This window comes from Lytechinus variegatus, chromosome 3, assembly GCF_018143015.1.
Source record: "Lytechinus variegatus isolate NC3 chromosome 3, Lvar_3.0, whole genome shotgun sequence".
Lineage (NCBI taxonomy): Eukaryota > Metazoa > Echinodermata > Echinoidea > Temnopleuroida > Toxopneustidae > Lytechinus > Lytechinus variegatus.
The window spans coordinates 43,477,584-43,497,474 of record NC_054742.1 but is presented as its reverse complement, the minus strand read 5'-3'; the positions used below and the strand labels follow the sequence as shown (position 1 = coordinate 43,497,474).

Genomic DNA, 19,891 nt, shown 5'->3' with positions numbered 1-19,891 from the left:
GATAAAAATATTTTCAGCCCGGACCATCCCTTTAAACACATCAAAATGTTATCTGCCATCCGCTCTTATCCCCATTCATCCAAATCATCTGCCAGCCCGTTGATAGTATATAAGCTGTTCCACTTGTAACAGGTCAAAATGAACTGTTTATTGAAAATTCATATATTTTTATTACTCTTAATCATTTGTCTGTAAGTAATAGATGCCTTCACAGGAAGTGCACAGGAAGTAATAGAAAGTAGAAATGTTTATCAATCTTCATGCTTTTTAAAGACGTATGATTCACTCTTTCTGGGTAAGAGTGATGCTGAATGGTCTTTGGGTCAAAACATCACATTCCAGAGCTATGAGCTTGTATGACGTAGATCATTATGGTCAAGGCTTAGCATCTGTGAATGGAGAGTGATAACTGCATAAAAGGGAGAAAGGATTTTACTCCAAGTCACTCCTGCACTGCACCCCATTCATGGGGCAGGCAGAGAGGCTTCTTCATTTTCGGGTCAGAATTATAGGTAAGATATTATTTTGTCAATTCTGTTAGTTTTGAACAATAGTTTATAAAGTTGGTTAACAACGTATTTTATATTGTTTTGAATAAGAGGTTAGGTTATATTAAAGTGCTATCTTTGCTAGCATAGCATGTTATTTGTCTTATTCTAAAGGGTTTTGTGAATTAAATAATTAATTAGTTGTGCATCTGTCTTTGTCACTTCAGATGATTTTTTGTGATATTTTATATTAATTACTTGTACTTGTATACTTGATTGTAGTATGTAGTTATAAACATAAAATGTGTTCGGTTCTAATCGTAAAGTAAAACGATTTAGTAAAATGATCTTTAGAGTTGAAGATTTTGGTTATTGAATTGTTAATTCAATGTTTCAGTTTTGTGTTTTCAGAGTAAAGGGTCACAATAATTGATTACTATGTGTAATAATTGTTACTTTCCTTTTAAAGGTATTTGACATGACATTCGTGTAGCGGGTGAGGCTATCACGAGAGGAAATATGGTCCTCTAGGCCAGATTGCCAGGGTGAGTGGTTATCATTTATAAACCACTGTATTTCAATGCTAATTTGTTGGCATATTTTAATTGTTGGTTGGTAAATTTCACTTAATGGATGTATTTCATTTATTTGTTAGAAGAGTTATCCATAACGATGGAGGAACTGAATTTGTGATTAGATGAGTTGAATTCAGGCAATATTGAATAAGTTTTAATGAATGGATATAGACAACATGTTTATCATTTATTATTACGAGTCTACTTGACATCATATTGATGAATGTTTTAGAGTCACAAGCAAATATGTGTATATTTCTATTTTGTGCGTTTTTCAAACATATATCATCATTCTAGTTAATTGTTTTATTCTCATTGGTTTTTGCAGGTTTTTTTATTTCTTTATCTTTTGTTCCTGTACTTGGAAATTTTGGAATTTTGTATATAACGACTCGATATTAAACGAACCGAAACACAAGGAATGGTGTCGTGTGTCATCTTTCTACATCAGTTTCCGCGTGTTACACACTGATATGACGCCTTATCAAAGGAACAGTAGTAATTTTCTTTAATATTATATTATTTGTCAGTATACATCATGACTAAGCATCGATGTTTATCACAGTGTTTGCTATGGATTCTTTTTCCACCAAGCTTTGTATATACTTTGAGTACAAATCATCCGAATGTCGTAATTTTTTACGCTGATGATTTGGGCTATGGCGATATTGAGCCGTACGGACATCCAACTTCTTCTACACCAAACCTTCGGCGACTAGCAGCAGACGGATTGGTTCTAACACAATTTTACTCTGCTGCCGCAGTGTGCAGTCCATCAAGGTTGGTATAGTTTCACAATTCAACCTAAAACGAATTATTTATTTGAAGTTTTTAGAACGTGTTAGACAAGATTTAAACAAACATTAACATACACTCGTTGTCCATCATGGTATATTATTCGTATAAAAATTGTAGGTCGCCCTTCTGATATATGGATGATTTTATTAGTGAAATCAACTCCATTTTGAATTTTGTCAATAAAGAACATTAAATATGTTATCCGTTTGGTTATTACAACAAAGCTTTTGGTAATATGGATACTTGTGAAACCACCAAGAACTCCATTAATATCTGTACCTACTCGTATTACTTGTCATATGCCTATACAGCAAGCCTCTTGAAAAGATTTTAACAAACTGATGAACATGATATATTGAATGGAGTATTTCCAATGCAAATGACCACTTACCCGTTTTTATCATCACTGAAATCCCTATTATAATCGTTAATATAATATTAACTATGTATATCTTATACGGTCTTATTTGCAATTTTTTTTAAACCATAAACTCTCTGTAGTCAATGGACACATTTCCAATATTCAAATGAACCTTGGTCTCCACATTGAAAACGCCTGTTAAAGAGGAATAAAGTTGTATCGAAAATATCTTAAGACCCTTCTGAGGACAATATTAGAGGTGAATATACACATTTGGGAAACATTTCTACGAAAGAAATACTCAAAGCAAAGAAAAAATAATATGACACCGAAATATTTAACTCGTCTGAAACATGGACGTATTGAATATGTTGGGTAAAACTAGAAGATCAAATTATATACTTTGGGAAATAATGGAATCCTCCGTAATGATGTATAGGTTGCAACTTATTTCAATTATTAACATGATTCATGTGGCTCCTCTTTCCATATAAAAAAAGATCAACTGACCCCAATTATATTGCCCTAAAATAACCCATGCAAGAACCCCTATTTGATTTTTTTGGGGTACTCCTGTTCAACATTCTGAAATAATTATATAATATTGACTGGCCTTGAGGGGAACATCAAATATATTGCCAGCAAATGAATCATATTGGCCCGAGTCTTTAGACGAGGGCAATATGGGTCATTTAAGGGCAATATATTTGATGTTCCCCGAAAGAAGAGCCAGTCAATATTTTTATTATCATCCAAATCAGATATCTAGAGCAAAAATCATGATAATGGGGATATTTCTTTTAAAAATAGAGTTCTATTGTGTCATGTTAATATCGGTCTAGGCTCTGCACTTTACCATTATGACGTACTTGCAAGCGCTCGGATTCAGCGTTGTCTTTATTATGACGTATATTGTTGGTGGGCGGATCCTTATGAAGCGTATCTCTTTATACGCATCCACAAATTCCCGGATGTGAGACCAGGGAAAATACAAAGGTATATTTTGCTTCGTCTCTGCATGCAAAGTAAATACGCGCACCGAGACCGAGAAAAATACAAACAATATACCTACCCTTCCCGATATTCAGAAAATGTAGGGCAATACGGTTTTGTAAATGACCAGCTCAGATGTCTGATACGGGTGATTATTATTGGCAATGTAGAGTGACCGACGTCACAGGCACGAAAATATTCTTTTTTTAACGTGAAATCTTACATTTTCGACTGGCAGTTGATCATAATTTTGCAATTTTGATATGCCAACGGTTTCATGTGTGGTCATATATATGATTTTGCTTCACAAATGCTGGGAACTTGTGGTGATATGACTCATGTGAACTTGGTATGCCAGGTAATACCGTGTAGTCCCGTGCATTCTGTGCAAGGGAAGGCGGGGTAAGAAGAGCCATTTTTGTGTTTGTTTCTTTTTGCATGTTATAACTGATATGACTAATAGTCTTGTAGAAAAAAAATCAAGTACCTGGTTTTAAGATTTATTTCTTGGAAACATAAAAAAAATCCATATACACTACCCCCACACTGAAAGTCACTGTCGCCTTAGAAAAAATAAAAATTATGTCAAATGGCTCAACTTTCCCACCTATGGGGTAAGTTGAGCCATTTTCTGGGGTTACTTGAGCCACAAAAACTATGCACAAAATGTATGGGAAAAGAACCAGCAAGAATTTTTTTTATTATTATTTATAGTCTTTTCACTTGCTACTTCTCTATAAATACTAACATCCTCCAAAAGTCAACAACCGTCTTGTGAATTTGGTCATTTCTGCCTGCATATCAATGGCCTTAAGGTTTGTTGTTATAAATACATTAAATATGAATTACCAGGGCTCAGCTTGCCCCATGATGGCTGGCTCAACCTATTCCAGACCAAACTGATATTTTCACATCCACACCGTACGTATCCATTATGTAAAAACTATGACAAGAATGAGGATCCATATACCTGGACTACGAATATTGTTCTTACGTCTTTATAATTTTGAGGACCATTATGGCGGTCGGCAATGCTACTTAATGTAAAGGACATCCTGGTACTGATTCATTTATATAAAAACTCACATATCAAGCATCGATTAATCTTATCTGCCGATCAGGATTGCAAGGCATTGATACTGATACTCGTAATGAAATTTTAGAGAACAATCTTGTAAAAATTTATCTAAACTTGAACTTGAACCGAACCATAAATTGTTCCTCATTTTGTTTTGATGCATAATGAGGCTGTACATGATGCCAATACAAGTGGGAACAATAATTTACCGCATGAAGAACGTACGTAAAATGTTTCCTAGGTAATACTAGCTTGGCGTTTACCAGCGCAAAGCTGTTCTGCAGAGTTCCTACGGGAGTTACCATAAACAGAAACAGAAAATAAATATCTGGTTAACATCATTAATAATAGCCTATATTTCACTTCAAACCAGGGGCGGCGGAGCGAATTTGAAAGTGGGGGGGGGGGGGCACAGGGGATCAGGGGATAAAGGAATCTTTTCTTTTGAAAAGGGCACTAAAAAGAGACTTATCTACAGTGGCGTAATGTGGCAAAAATTTTGTTTGGGGGGGCTAGATTTGTCGTATCTCGTAAATATACAAGAAGCTTCGAGGGAGCGAAGCGAGCGAGCAAAAGCTTTGACATTTTTATAACGAAAATCCAATTTTGTGATAGATTTTGACAACTTACATTAAACAAGTGGAACGCCTCTGGCAGTCTCGCCTGCATTACGCAATTCGAAATAGCAACAGTTCTTCCTTTGAAAAACAGCTATTGCATACTTATTCACAGAAGAAAACATTAATAAAATATTATGTCCATTGACCCAAAATGACCTTTGACCATGATCATGTGACCTAAGGATTGTGCAAAACTATCATTCATACTTGATTACCCTTATGTCGATGTTCCATGAGCAAGTACCATAGACTTCCTAAGTTATGATGCCAATTCAACATATACTCCCAGCACGGCCAGAGTTCATTGACCTTCAAATGACCTTTGACCTTGGCCATGTTCCTGAAACACACTCAGAGTATTCAGGGATACACCGCTGCTCTTATGTCCAAGTTTCATGAACTAAATCCATAGACTTTAAAGTTATGATGACAATTCCACAAATACCCCCAACATTCACCCTAAAATTACCTTTGACCTTGATCATCTGACCTGAAATTAGCCCAGGATGTTTAAGGATACCTGATTGCTCTTATGTCCAAGTTTCATGAACTAGATCCATAAACTTTTAAAGTTTATGATGACAATTCCTCAAATAACTCCAACATGGCCAAAGTTTGTTGACCCTAAGTGACGTGTAACTCAGGCAGTATATTCAGTGATACACTATTACCCTTATATCTATGTTTTATGAACTAGGTCCATATACTTTTGAAGTTATGACAACATTTCAAAAACTTAACCTTGGTTAAGATTTCGATAATGATTCCCCAAACATGGTCTAAGTTCATTGACCCTAAATGACCTTTGACCTTAGTAATGTGACCTGAAACGCAGGCAGGATGTTTAGTAATTCTTGATCATTTCTATATCCAAGTTTCATGAACTAGGGCCATATACTTTCTTAGCTATGATGACATTTCAAAAACTTAACCTTGGTTAAGATTTCAATTTTGACGATGCCGCCGTTATATGTACATAAGTTTTTACTTAATGTATCTTTCCAATTAATGTGAGGTCTCTTTGTTTCCACCAGTTTAATATTTTTCGGATTTTGCTCAAGATCTCTGTATAACTAATTTCTTCAGCCACATCAGGATTTAATGAAAGGTGGATACCTGATATCATTTCCCAATGTCAACTTGCTTGCTTTCCCAATGGGAAAGAATTCCTACAAGAGGCAGTGGGCGCTATAACGGCAAAATAAATGTTTTATTTATGTTAATCTTCAGATAACCAGTTGATTGCCCCTTGATAAAGACACAGCTCTGGGCATGAGTATAAAGTATGTTAACCCATTCACAAAACACTTGCCCAAAACCAAAAGACTGAAGTGTTTTTTTTAAGATAATCATGTGATATTGAGTCGATTGCCTTTTCAAAGTCAATTGCTAAAAATACCCGGATGTAGTAGTGATGATGTATGAAAAATCATATCACTGATGATTCTAACATCTTCACCATATTTTTATCATTCAAGCCAACTTTGTCGACTGATACGACGTAACTTAAAAAAAGTTGTTATTCTTTTCGAAATTATCTTAGTGAGAATTTTATAGTCTAGCATCTTCATACCTTCCATATGTATTGATTGTGATTATTGCTTGTTTCTGAGAAGACGACAATTCGTAATCAGAAGTACCAATAAAAGTCGTCAACTACCTGCCAGAAAGTAATATAGAATTTGATATTCAATCCGTCATTTCCGGGGGATTTATTTAATTGCACTTCTTTTAGAGTTTCTATGCAATCACTCTGACTAATTTCAGTTCGCATTGATGTCTTACGGTATCCGCCGGTAGGTATTGTTGTTTACACGGAACCATGTCTGCCGGGTCACCGCGGTTTTATTTTATTTTTTTTTAAATTTTCCTATTAAAATGGAAGAATAAATAAAAGTTGGTCCAATAGAACTTTGAAGTAAATTGGTACCATGTGCATGCAGATCGAGAAACGATAGCAAGAATGATACCTGTCGAAACAATTAAGTACTGAATTGGCCGCAGTTGGCAGATCCACCGGCAGATAATGTTCCTAGAACCGTATCTGCCTAGCACCATGAGCACCGGATCCGCCGTTATACCGGCGAGTGATTCATGGGAATTCATCGACTCCACTCTCCACTCTGACATGGGGATAAAGGAAGTTCCTATAAGTGTCTATAGCTGTGAGCAATTTTAGCAGAATCGTCCAAATAAGAGCAAAGTAAAAAAAAACTTTGGCATAGCCAACCCGAATTTTTATATTAAAAATACACTGTAAATAATGAAGTGCTAATTTAGCACTTACAGCGTTTGTATGGCATGTATAGTGACTGCACTACAAGTTTTTATTTTCTGATTTAAATTTGAACTAGAAAATGAGCACTCGAAGTGCAGTCACTATACAACAGTTTTGTAGTCAAGGCTCAAACCTTCAAAGCCAAGGCTTCAACACCCAAGGCCAAGACATGAAAACCCAAGGCCAAGGCCCTGAAAACCTTAAAGCCAAGGCATTTCAAACTGTCGATATTTTGGAACATTAACAATGCTAGTAGGCGGCAGACATGGCACACAGGGCAAAATGTATAAAAGGTGTGAGCGAGCGACCTGAACGAGCAAAAATTTGGACCCTAGTACATGTAAAGCAAAAAATAATTTGTTGATAGATTTAGATATAATATTAAAATAATGATATAGTTTCTTTTGTACATTTAATAAATTATTTTTCTGGCGATTTACATTACATTAGAATAATTATCATTACTAAAGTGATGGTCCAGGCTGAAGATATTTATATCTCAATAAATAGAGTAAAATTCACAGAGCAAAATGCTGAAAATAACAAATAACGAAGTAATTGAATATTAAAGTTATTGTCACTACCATCATTAGTTATGATTACAACACATTACCAATAAATAATGTTATTTTTCATCACTGCAGTTTTCTTTGTTACATAAAATTATGTAATAACAATTATTGATAATGGTGACAATGACAATTGATGACACTGCTAGTACACTTACTACTGCTACTGCTGAGTGGCAGTATTGACCATCAGTGTTATTAAATATACAGAACAATTGAAACATTTTTGATAAAACGTTCATAATAAAAACAAATGAAAGTACAAAATACAAAATGCCTTAAAAATGCCTTGAAATTTCAAGGCTAAAAATACTCAAGGCCAAGGCTTGGAAAAAGTAGGCCTTAAGGCGCCCTAAAGCCAAGGGCGAGCATCAAGGACTACAACACTGCTATACAAGCACTGTAAGTGCTAAATTAAAGTCCTTAAAAAATCTTAAAGGAAAGGGGTACCTAATTTGGATTCCTATTATAACACCCCCATCTGCGCCCGACATCCGTCAATTATCTGCAACAGAAAATATCAACATCATAAAATGTACAACATTTCAAATCCATAGTATCCCCAAATAATTGCCACTTTGGTGAGTACTACTTATCCATGTCTTTAGGCCATAATATTTTGGATGAGGTTATAAAGAAATGTTCCGTGCGTATAGACCAATTTCACAACGTGAGAGGGCAGCAGACTGGTCGCCATGCTGCGGTGGGCGAATCAACTTTTATAGTACACAAGTCAATAGGGTATTTGGTACATTCGTTCGATTTTTTTTTTTATTTTGGACCAATTGAGCAGATTTCTTGTAAGATTCACAATGAGCATTAATCGGAGAAGTTCAGGTCGCAGCTGTGCTGTGTTCAATTGCCACAACAATTGGAGAAAGCTTCAGGATTGGAAGCAAAGTGAATGTGAAATTCACTCGCCTTGGACTCATGAAGCCTGTTTGTGTGTGAAGCCGTACTCCCTGCATAGGTTTCCAGGCCGTGATGAAGGAATGCGTCGCCAGTGGATAAAAAACATCAACAGAAAGGACTTAGATGGAAATATCAGTCCCTCTCTCTCTCTCTCTCTCACTATCCCTCCCTCTCTCTCTCTCTCTCTCACTATCCCCTTCTCTGTATTACACTATCCCTCTCTCTCCCTCTCTCACACACTCTCTCGTTAGCCCCCCCCCCTTTCTCACTATTCCCATCTCCCCTCTCACTATCCCCTCCGCTCACACATATTCTCTCCCCCCTCTCCCCTCTCTCTCATCCTCTCTCTCATCCCCTCTCTCTCTCACTCTATGTCTCGTTCACTCTCCCGCTACTCTAACACAATTTACTAGCAACAAGAAGTGAGCTCCCTGATGAAAACCAACAGCGATTCTTGGTCATCATCAACTCACTTTTACTGACAAAACTAAGGGGAAAGGAAGCCAAAGTGCAAAAATTCATCATACCTTCATCGGTCAGATATGGCCATTGTCTTACATCGTCTACCCAGGTGTCCATGCTTTATTTTATTGTTTTATGATGAAGTTAATGACACAATATCAGAGCTTATCTGTAATCTTTCATTGAATTTGTACACAGAGCCAATCGCGGTCAGCGCACTTGCCCACCGCAGCAATGGCGTCGCCGATAGAGGGCCAAATACATAAACCGGCCGTGAAATTGGTCTATACGTGTGTGCAGATCGAGCAACGATAGCAAGAACGATATCTGCCGAAGAGAAATTGGTACTGAATCCGCCGGAGTTGGAACACGATCCGCCAGCACATAGCGTTTCGAGAACCGTATCTGCCAAGAACCGCATGCTACACCTGCTCCCTGCCCGTGTGTGCAATAGTCAACTATTGCCAGTGGCGTACCGTGGGTCACGGCATTGGGGGGCAGCAGCAAAAATTTCGGGTCACTAAGGGAGCGCGCGAAGCACGCTCAGTTGTCAGGTATACTGACCTAATAGCTATTTTTCAAGGACATGCAGAGCCATCAAACGAATATGTATCTCACTGATTAAATAATGCGAGCGCGAAGCGCGAGCTGAAAATTTTTGATATTGAGGGCTAAAAATTGACATTATAAGCAAATTGTAATCACGATACTTAACTGTCTCGTTAAACAAACAATGCGAGCGCGAGCTAAAATTTTTGTATATACTGACTCTAAACAAGGAAATTTTAAGGATTATATTTCAGAATCCATTAAGAGTATAAATATCTCACCATAGTCATCTAATGCTAGTGCCATCCTTTGCTGATTTTGTTAGAATTACATCTAAACACAGTCATGAAGCACCTTTTGTAGTCATGTAATCATGATTATCATGCGTATCTTACTAATCAAATACTACAAGCGCAAAAGCGCGAGCTGAACATTTAGGAAATATAGACCTGAAGAGGGGCATTCTAAGGGTTGTTTGTAGGAATTCTCTAAGACCCTACGTATTTGACTAACCAAATGATGCGAGCGCGAAGCGCGAGCTGAAATTTTTGTATATATTGACCCCAAAACATGGATATTTTAAGGACTATAGTTACGAATCCATTAAGTCAGAGTATACATATCTCACCATAGTCATCTAATGCGAGTGCCAAGCGCTTGCTGATTTTGATAGAATTACATCTAAACACATGGAGCACTTTTTGAAGTCATTGTAAATTTTGTAATCATGATTATCATACGCATCTCTCTAATGGAATACTACGAGCGCGAAGCGCGAGCTGAAAATCTAGGAAATTCAGACATGAAGAGGGGCATTCCAAGGCTTGTTTGTAGGAATTCACTAAAACCCCACGTATTTCACTAACCAAATGATGCGAGCGCGAAGCGCGAGCTAAAATTTTTTGATATTCAGATCAGAAAAATTGACATTTTAAGGACTGATTTTAGGAGTTCATGAAGAGCAGAAATCTCACCAATCCACTAATGCGAACGTTAGCACGGACAGGAAATGTTTTATATTAAGACCTTAAAATAGGGCAATAACTTTCAGTAGTCATGAAAAAGAAGAATTTATCACTACTTAAAACAATAATAACTCTAATTGCGAGGAAATGTATTATTTCGTTGTATATTGATTTGAAAACGGGAGGCTTTATTAGTACAGCAGTTTTATATGTCTCGTTAAAAAGTCTATGCGAGCACCAGGAACAATGAAGACACAATTAAGCAAATAATGTTTCATAAAGTTGTGAAAATGCTTCTTATGTTATATAACATAATATAACACTATGATAAACAATAATTTCTTCTTTCCCCTACTACGTTTCTTTTCCTTTTTCCCTCTTTTTCTCCTTTTCCCCTTTTTTTTTTTTTTTTTTTTTGGCCAACCGATTGGGGGGGGGGCACGTGCCCCCATGCCCCCCCCGTAGTTACGCCACTGACTATTGCACTGCTGGTTCTTTTGCTAGGGCGCGCAATAGTCGACTATTGCACGGGTGTCATGTGGTGCCATGTCATAATTAAATTCCATCCAATGAGCAATCAAGGATCATGTGTTGTATTTTCATCTTTACAATATGTTTAACAATCCATTTTCCTCACAAACCATTCAGAGCTGCATTGCTGACTGGCCGATACCAGATGCGTTCTGGAATTTATCCGGGTATCATCAATGTTAAAAGGCCTGGAGGTCTTCCACTAAATGAGGTTACTATAGCCGAAATGTTAAAACCGGAAGGGTACAAATCAGCAGCAATAGGAAAGTGGCATCTCGGACTCGGAAACAACTCGATGTATCTTCCACCTAGTCATGGATTCGATGTCTCATTGGGTAAACGCAAAGTTTTTACATTGTAGATTATTTTGATTATTTCAATTCTTGAATATTGAACGATACCACTGTTTTCCACATCGTTTTGGAGGTGACGACACTGCAACCCCTGCTTTCCTCTTCTAACAACACCCGAGACCAATCATGCAGAAATTAATTGGAGATGGCTAAAGTCTTATTATCAATTCCCGAAACGAACTTGCCAAAATTTGATGATTCTGTTACAAAAACTTGGTATATATGCATGATTAACCTTTTATCTGAAAACGTGAGATAATTACTCCCGTGTAATCCGTAAAGACTTTCTAAAAGTTTAAGCTAATATCATCAGGTCTTGAGTAAATAAATTGTTTTGTTTTTTGTCGTTTCATTTCATTAGGATTGCCAGCTTCTCCTGCTCAGTGCCGTTGCTCTATCTGCTTTTATCCGAATGTAACCTGTCATTCCGCGCCATGTCACAGCGACGAATATACACCTTGTGCACTATTCAATGGTACTAAAATAGTTGAACAACCGGTTGATCTGCTGACATTAGATGAAAAATATGTGGCGGAGGGTAGGCATTTCATCAGAGAGAATGTCAAGTCTGAGACACCCTTTTTCCTTTACTATGCTTCACATCATACACATCAACCTCAGTATGCAGGAAAGGAAACATCAGGTACATCATTAAGGGGACGATTCGGAGACTCACTAGCTGCTTTGGATTGGGAGGTTGGGCAGATCTACCAAGAACTAGAGGAAAACGGCATCCTGGATGATACGTTTTTCGTCTTTTCTTCTGACAACGGGTAAAATCTGGAGACGTTTGTCAAGATTGTCATTTCAAATTTGCCATTTCTGTATATTCAGTCGTGGACGGTGGAGAACAAGGGAATGTTTCTATTACTTAATACAGTCTGGTAAAGCTGAACAAATGTTGTACCTAATACTTCGGTCTAAAGGACTACCCCTCCCCAGGCCTAACTGGTGTTTGGATGGGGGGGGGTTGGTCATGGACTCTGAAAGTTTCACAAACAAATACGTATGAAGATAGGCAAGGGGAAAGGGTGAAATATAATATATGTAATATTATGTCTAAGTCCATCATAAAATCAGATCTCTATTAAAAAGGTCAAAATCATTGCTCCCTTAGAGAGCTTGTTCACAGCTATGTTAATGAGTTTTCGCCCGTACCTGTATGCCAGGCCCCACTCATTACGCCACTGACCCACTCCCATTTCCCTATTTAGTAAACTACAAAAAACCTCCCTCACGGAGATAAGTTTAGTGTCAGTCATCCTCCCTAGCATACCATATAACACATACATGTATAGTATTTCAATGTATAACTTTTCTGATTTCTCAAGCAACGAGATAAAAATGCAAATAAACCAGTATTTTTAATTCGGTGTATCAATAGAGGGTATACATCACATTTGGTATAAGTGCAAACTGTACAGCACCCAGTGGTGAAGAAAAAAGGAAGGTCAAATTGTTTGATTGAAAGCCTTGATCTGTACAATATAAGTTTGTGCTTGACCTTGACGTTTTCATGCCTTGGCCTTGGATTTTCATGTCTTAACCTTGGCCAGTAAAGCCTTGGCCTTGAACTTGAGGGTTTGGGCCTTGACTAAAAAACTGTTTTTATTTAAATGCATAACTCAATCGAATGTATATTTCTTCCAAATAGGATAACATAGTGAGCGACGGATTTTCGAGTATACATCACTGAACATCAGGACAGGAAATTTTGATTTCTTATAATTTTCTATCATGTATAGACCGAGTCTTTCTTTAAACACATTCGGAGGAAACGCAGGACCAATGAAGTGTGGAAAGGGAACAACGTATGAGGGTGGCATGCGGGTACCAGCCATCATACATTGGCCAGGACGAATCACACCAGGTAGATCGTTTGAATTCTCCAGCACCCTTGATATACTTCCAACTATTGCCTCCATAACCAAAGCTAAGCTACCAGCTGTTACTCTGGATGGTTATGATATGTCACCATTTCTGTTTGATGGCATGCACGTAAGTTAACAAAATGATTAAATGAGTTAACTCGCGATCTACATGATTTAATTGTTAATTATGCATCGTGTGTTTTAGTTTTGTGTGAATTTTAGTAATTTTGATCGCATTTTACAATCCGTGTTTATGCGGCCGTAGAAAGAAATTGAGTGAAAATAAAAGAATGTCCAACACCGTATTCCACCAATATAACCCATCGTAAAGTTGGGTCTTTTTAGGAGAAAAAAAATTATTTTCTAGCCCAGTATCGGAGGACACCGTAAAGGAGATTTCACACCAGAATTTGCGTAAAGCTGCGTATTATGCGCGAAAATTCGCTGGGTACGCGACGTGACAAACTGAAAACAATGGATCTGCGCAGTCCCTAACAGCGTCTACGTGCACTTGCGTAGGTCAAGTCTGCATAGCGTTGCGTGCGGTTGCGTATGGATTCCTTGCGCATAAATTTCTAACTTTTTTTTTATAGATGGAGCTTCGCCTGTCTATATATAGTTTTACTGTCACCTGCATCTCTGTGATCTATGGAAGCTTAAAAGTGCCACCGAGATGTTGAGATAATTATCTCGGGAAGTCGACATCTTGATAGCAAAAGATAAGATGACGAGATCCCAGATCTCATCATGTTGACATCTTGTAGAAGAGATGATGAGATGACAAGATCCCAGATCTCATCATGTCAACATCTTTTGGAAGAGATGATGAGATGACAAGATTCCGGATCTCATCATGTTGACATCTTTTAGAAGAGATGATGAGATGACAAGATTCCGGATCTCGTCATGTCGACATCTTTTAGAAGAAATGGTCAGATGACAAGATCTTCGATCCATGATCATGTCATCTAATCATCTCTTCTACAAGATGTCAACATGATGAGATCCGGGATCTTGTCATCTCATCATCTCTTCTTAAAGATGTTGACATGATGAGATCCAGGATCTTGTCATCTCATCATCTCTTCTAAAAGATGTTGACATGATGAGATCCAGGATCTTGTCATCTCATCATCTCTTCTTAAAGATGTTGTCATGATGAGATCCGGGATCTTGTCATCTCATCATCTCTTCTAAAAGATGTTGACATGATGAGATCTGGGATCTCGTCGTCTTATCTTTTGCTATCAAGATGTCGACTTCCCGAGATAATTATCTCAACATCTCGGTGGCACTTTTAAGCTTCCATAGTATGTAATCAGAGTATGGTGCAGGTGAATTTCCAGCTTGGTCGCGTAAAACAGAAGGGTCATCCCTTGCTCTCCCTTTTGGACATCTTGCAGAATATATAAAAATTTAAGGAATCAATCAAGCATGCAAATATCAGTATAAAAATGAAGTGCTAATTTAAAGGTAAACGACAGTAGTTGCAGCAAACAACAATGAGAAAATCTTGAATCAAGGTTAATTGTCAAAATATCATCATACATCTAGATATGGTACATTAATGTAAACAATAAGCGCGTTACCCGGGCTCGTTATCTTCGTAAAATCATTTTATCACCGCCCATCACTGGTGTGTTGAGTAAGAGCGTCCGTCTCACAACCGGGAAGTTGGGAGTTCAAACCCCGGCCGCGTCAGATGAAAAGATGGGAGTTGATGCTATCTTGTTTGGCGTTCAACGATTGGTTAAGATTTCTATGTTCACGACGCCGCCACCGCCTCTGTTGCCATTCCATACATTCCATACGGACATTTTAAAATGTGTCATCAGTTTGGCGTAGTGTTGTGTAGGAAAATTTAAAATGTGTCATCAGTTTGGCGTGGTGTTGTGTAAGAATGGCCTACAGTTGTGTAGGCTTGCGTAGACCTGGCTCTACGCCAACAGTGCGCCAAACAAATAAACATGTTTAATTTTCCCTTCCATCCCGCGTACCCATTTGGCGTAGAGTTGCGGAGAAGGCCCCATGTCACAGTGGAAATTGACAAAAGTTGCCAAAAATTGACAAAATTGACCAAAGTTGCACAAAATTGCATAAACTTTTCACAAAGTTGCTCAAAATTGCGCAAAGTTGTACAAAGTTGCATAAACTTTTCACAAAGTTGCACAAAATTGCGCAAAATTGTACAAAGTTGCACAAACTTTTCTCAAAGTTGCACTAAATTGCGCAAAATTGTACTAAGTTGCACAAACTTTTCTCAAAGTTGCACTAAATTGCGCAAAATTGTACAAAGTTGCACAAATTTTTCTCAAAGTTGCACTAAATTGCGCAAAATTGTACAAAGTTGCACAAACTTTTCTCAAAGTTGCACTAAATTGCGCAAAATTGTACAAATTTTTCACAAAGTTGCAAAAAATTGCGTAAAGTTGTACAAAGTTGCATAAACTTCTCACGAAGTTGCACAAAAATGTGCAAAGTTGTACAAAGTTGCATGACCTTCTCACAAAGTTGCAAAAAATTGCGCAAAGTTGTACAAAGTTACATTAACTTTTCACAAAGTTATGCAAAATTGCGCAAAGGTTCACAAAGTCACATAAAATTGTACTAAGTTCCATTAACTTCTCACAAAATTCCACTTTCTGCTCCCTTCCCCAAAATGAATTAAAACTTGAATTCTAGCTGCACCATTGAAAACACTTGTGCGAAGTTGCAATGCAAAGCTTTGCACGTGTGCATTAACGTAATCGTGCACAATTAAACATGCATCGCAACTGCTCGAGTACATGCGTGCGTCTTCACCGTCAACCGTATATCTTTGACTCAATTCAATCAAACGTGAATCTACAGTACATGCGCGCCGCTAGCTAGAGCTGAGTTATCGCAGGAAACAATTCTAGAGTTGGGCTTTGAATGCATTATCAGAGACCTGAAATGAGCTGCATTGACTTTATTTCGGTAAGTTTTGTTTGACATTATTTAATCATCAAAGGCTGTAAATGGGCTAGATCTACATCTCAGCCTTAGGGGCCCAGACCGGTATAGAGTCTTGGCTTTATAATTTTAGTTAGACCCTATGACACCCAGGCCAGGGAGCTCCGGCCCGCTTCGCGGGCCGGAGCCCAGCCCATCGCTCATTCACACTCCGACCGAAACAGGGGTATTTATGGTTATCAATACGAGTCAAGTAAAAGGTGGAAACATAAATTAAGCACTTACATGTATTATATGGATGATGGTCTTACTAAGGACAGCATCCAGACATCGGGTCAAAGGCTCGAACCTAAAAAAACCCGATAAGTCAGTAGAGGCCGGCGCACGGCCAATATTGGAGACTGTCTCCAATGTGGGAGATTATCTCCAATATCAGAGACTTTTGTAAAGAATTTGGGTATCCAATTTCAGAGACAGTCTCCAATAGTGGAGACCAATTTCCTTTGTTTACATTTGCTGCAAAAGGATTACCTTGGCGGCAAATAAAAATTTGATAAGCAGATTCCTCGTGAAAAATTACCCCTTTTCACCGTCTACTTTAAAAATTCACCGTCTACTTTTGTTTTGATAAGGATTTTTGTTGTCAATCACACACAAAACAAATGGGCTTCTGACCTCAGTGAGACAAAATTTCGGGTGGAAAAAATCATGCTTTTGTTGGTGTTGTTTCTTTTGTCCTTTTACAAAGCAAGTCTCCAATGTGGGAGATTGTCTCCCCTATTGGAGAGAGTCTCCCATATTGGCCATGCGCCTCTACTGTAAGTTCTGTCGCGGTACCACTCCATCTTTCAAAATTCTATAGGGCCTACAAAATGGCAGATTACCGATTGAGAGAGAGACAAGGGCGCGTGCGCAAAGAAAACAGATTCGATCGAAATTTGATGAACTTCGCCAAATTCGCGCATGCGCCCAACAGCGCAGGTACAAGTCTCAATCGGCCGATTGAACGTGCACTGTTGGGCGCATGCGCGAATTTGGCGAAGTTCATCAAATTTCGATCGAATCTGTGATCTGCTCGGTGAAGGGCCTGTTTTATGTAAAGGACAATGCTGAAAATTACATCAAATAGGATGTAAAATGATAAAGTTATGACAGTTTAAAGTCTTGCTTAATTCCACAAAACACTTAGACCTATATGTCCACATTCTGGTCAGTTTAGAATTGAGGGGATCCGATGATGTCACTATCTCTTTTGTAGTTTATTGTATGAAATATGGAATATCATATTTCTTTTCTCAAAACTTTAAACAATTAGGTTTGATACCTCCCTGAACATTTGGAAAATCAATTTTTGCAACATCAATAAAAACCTTCCTTATTGTCAAAAGTGCTAAAATTGATATATTCTATATTTTATATAATAACAAACAAAAGAAATAGTGAGTGTGTGATATCATCGGCTGTCTCGACCATTTGCCTATCACCCATGTTGTGCACGACAGATTTGTGAAAATATATGAAATTTTCTAAACTTTCTCCTTTCACGTACGATTTTGATGAAATAATCAACATGTATGCTTGTTTGAGTTTTCTTTGTTCATACAATTCCACTTTTTGTTGGGGTGTACTTGCTTACAGAGAAAAACCTCTACAGAGAATATATCTAGGTGTTGTGGATCAATCCCACCTCCCCGGACTATGAACCACGAGGTTCAGGGTTCAAATCCCACCGCAGCACTAAGTAATGTCCATTGGCAAAACATGAATCTACGTTTGCAACTCTCCACCCAGGGGTAAATGGGTGTAGGAATGAATTCCTTCAGTGCTGTGAGCGCTTATGACACCTAGCTTAGCTGGGGTAATATTGTAGCGCCTTGAGCATCATAATGATGGATACCGGTATGTGCGCTATTCAAATATCAAATATTATTATTATTAGAACAATAAGAAAACTCAATCTATCTTTTACATGATTTTCAAAGAAAAATTAGCTGTGTTCAAACTTATAAGCAAATCAAAATTTGGAATTGATTCAGTTGATAATTATGCCATTCCACCAGGGGCATTCCACTTGTTTTATACGAATAATTGGCTGAATATTCCAGAATATCAAATTGTCGTAATTATGTTGTGAATTGTATAATGTATATACTTCATTCAAACTGCTCATTTTGAACATTGGCTGAAAAGGGGCTAATTAGTTTTACATGCCTACACTACCTGAAATTGTCAGTGTTTCATCCTGACACATAATGTCTCTGGGGCATTAAGGGACACAAATATCCTGACTGGGTTTTACAGTTGTGCAACAGATTAGAGGAGCCGTTGAAGGCTAGCGGGAAGTTTGGGAACCCTAGTCTAACAACTAATGAAAATTGAACATTCATCAATTAGTTTATTAATTGTGAATGTTCTGTTTCAGAAATGTTTCTGTTACAGATGATGGAACTGAGAGAAGGAGAAAACAGCTTTAGTTACTTCATCTCCAGATGTCATATTGAATAGCCTGCAGTTACTGTCCATTTACAACTTCATGGGTAAGCACAGAAAAGAAGCAAGAAGGGCATATTTGAAAAGAAGAAGATCAGCAATGAGAGAAACAAAATTAGCTGGGAATGATTTGGATGATACCCAAATGAGTCACATGAAAATTGATAGCCCAGCTAATGAAGATAACAGCCATTGCATCCAAACCAAAATGACTGAAAAACACACCCCTTTATTCTGTACGCCGCCAAAGTCAAAGTCATCATCAGCACTGCTACCATCATCGTCAAAGTCATCATCAGCACTGCTACCATCATCAAATATGTCAAATTCATCAGCACTGCTGCCATCATCAAATACGTCGAATTCATCAGCACTGCTACCATCGTCGTCAAATACGTTGAAGTCATCAGCGCTGCTACCATCATCGTCAAATACATCTAAGTCATCAGCACTGCTAGCATCGTCGTCAAATACGTCAAAGTCATCAGCACTGCTACCATCATTGTCAAATACATCTACATGTAAGTCATCAGCACTGCTATCATCATCATCAATGTCATCATCTTCAACAGTTGCACTTTTAAGAAGAAGTATTCCAAGGAAAGTGCTAAATGACTGTCTTTTCACAAAGTGGAATGAGTACAGACTGTTATATAAACAGTTTACTCTAATCAAAAGACGCCTAAATGTTATAGAGCATGGAGAGGGGGGTGGAAGTTTAAATTGGTACTTGATGTGAAATAAACAACATTGATTGCTTAAGGCAAGTACATGTATAAGGGGCTAAATTTAATTGGTCTGGGATGTTGAATATGTCTATAAATGTAGTAGCCTATTTTACAGCAATACTGCAAAACTAGAGCAAACTGATGCAATACCGGCTATCTTGAGCACTGACCATAGATGAATTAGGTTTTAGCCTATTCCATTTGTAGGCCTACAGTATTCTATTGGGCTGGTGATTATCTACTGTAGTTGGTCTTACAGTAGACCAGGTTAGAATTTGAAAGATGTTCTTGATGCCTTGATATCAAAATCATGTGACAGCGAACATCCTGTTATCA

The 19,891-nt window shown here is 37.8% G+C and overlaps 1 protein-coding gene across 2 annotated transcripts in view; it reads left to right on the top strand.

Moving 5' to 3' along the window:
- Nucleotides 1-132: 132 nt before the first annotated feature.
- Nucleotides 133-19,891, top strand: part of LOC121411101 (arylsulfatase A-like) — a 31,291-nt gene continuing 11,532 nt past the window's right edge. Inside the window, exons 1-5 of one of the 2 annotated variants that reach the window (XM_041603623.1) lie at nucleotides 133-512; nucleotides 958-1,843; nucleotides 11,297-11,514; nucleotides 11,894-12,305; nucleotides 13,278-13,530. In XM_041603623.1, coding sequence (XP_041459557.1) covers nucleotides 1,602-1,843; nucleotides 11,297-11,514; nucleotides 11,894-12,305; nucleotides 13,278-13,530 — 1,125 coding nt within the window. In that variant the 5' untranslated portion in view covers nucleotides 133-512; nucleotides 958-1,601. Of the gene's footprint in view, nucleotides 1,844-11,296; nucleotides 11,515-11,893; nucleotides 12,306-13,277; nucleotides 13,531-19,891 lie in introns of both variants that reach the window. The other variant, XM_041603624.1, reaches the window with a different exon arrangement.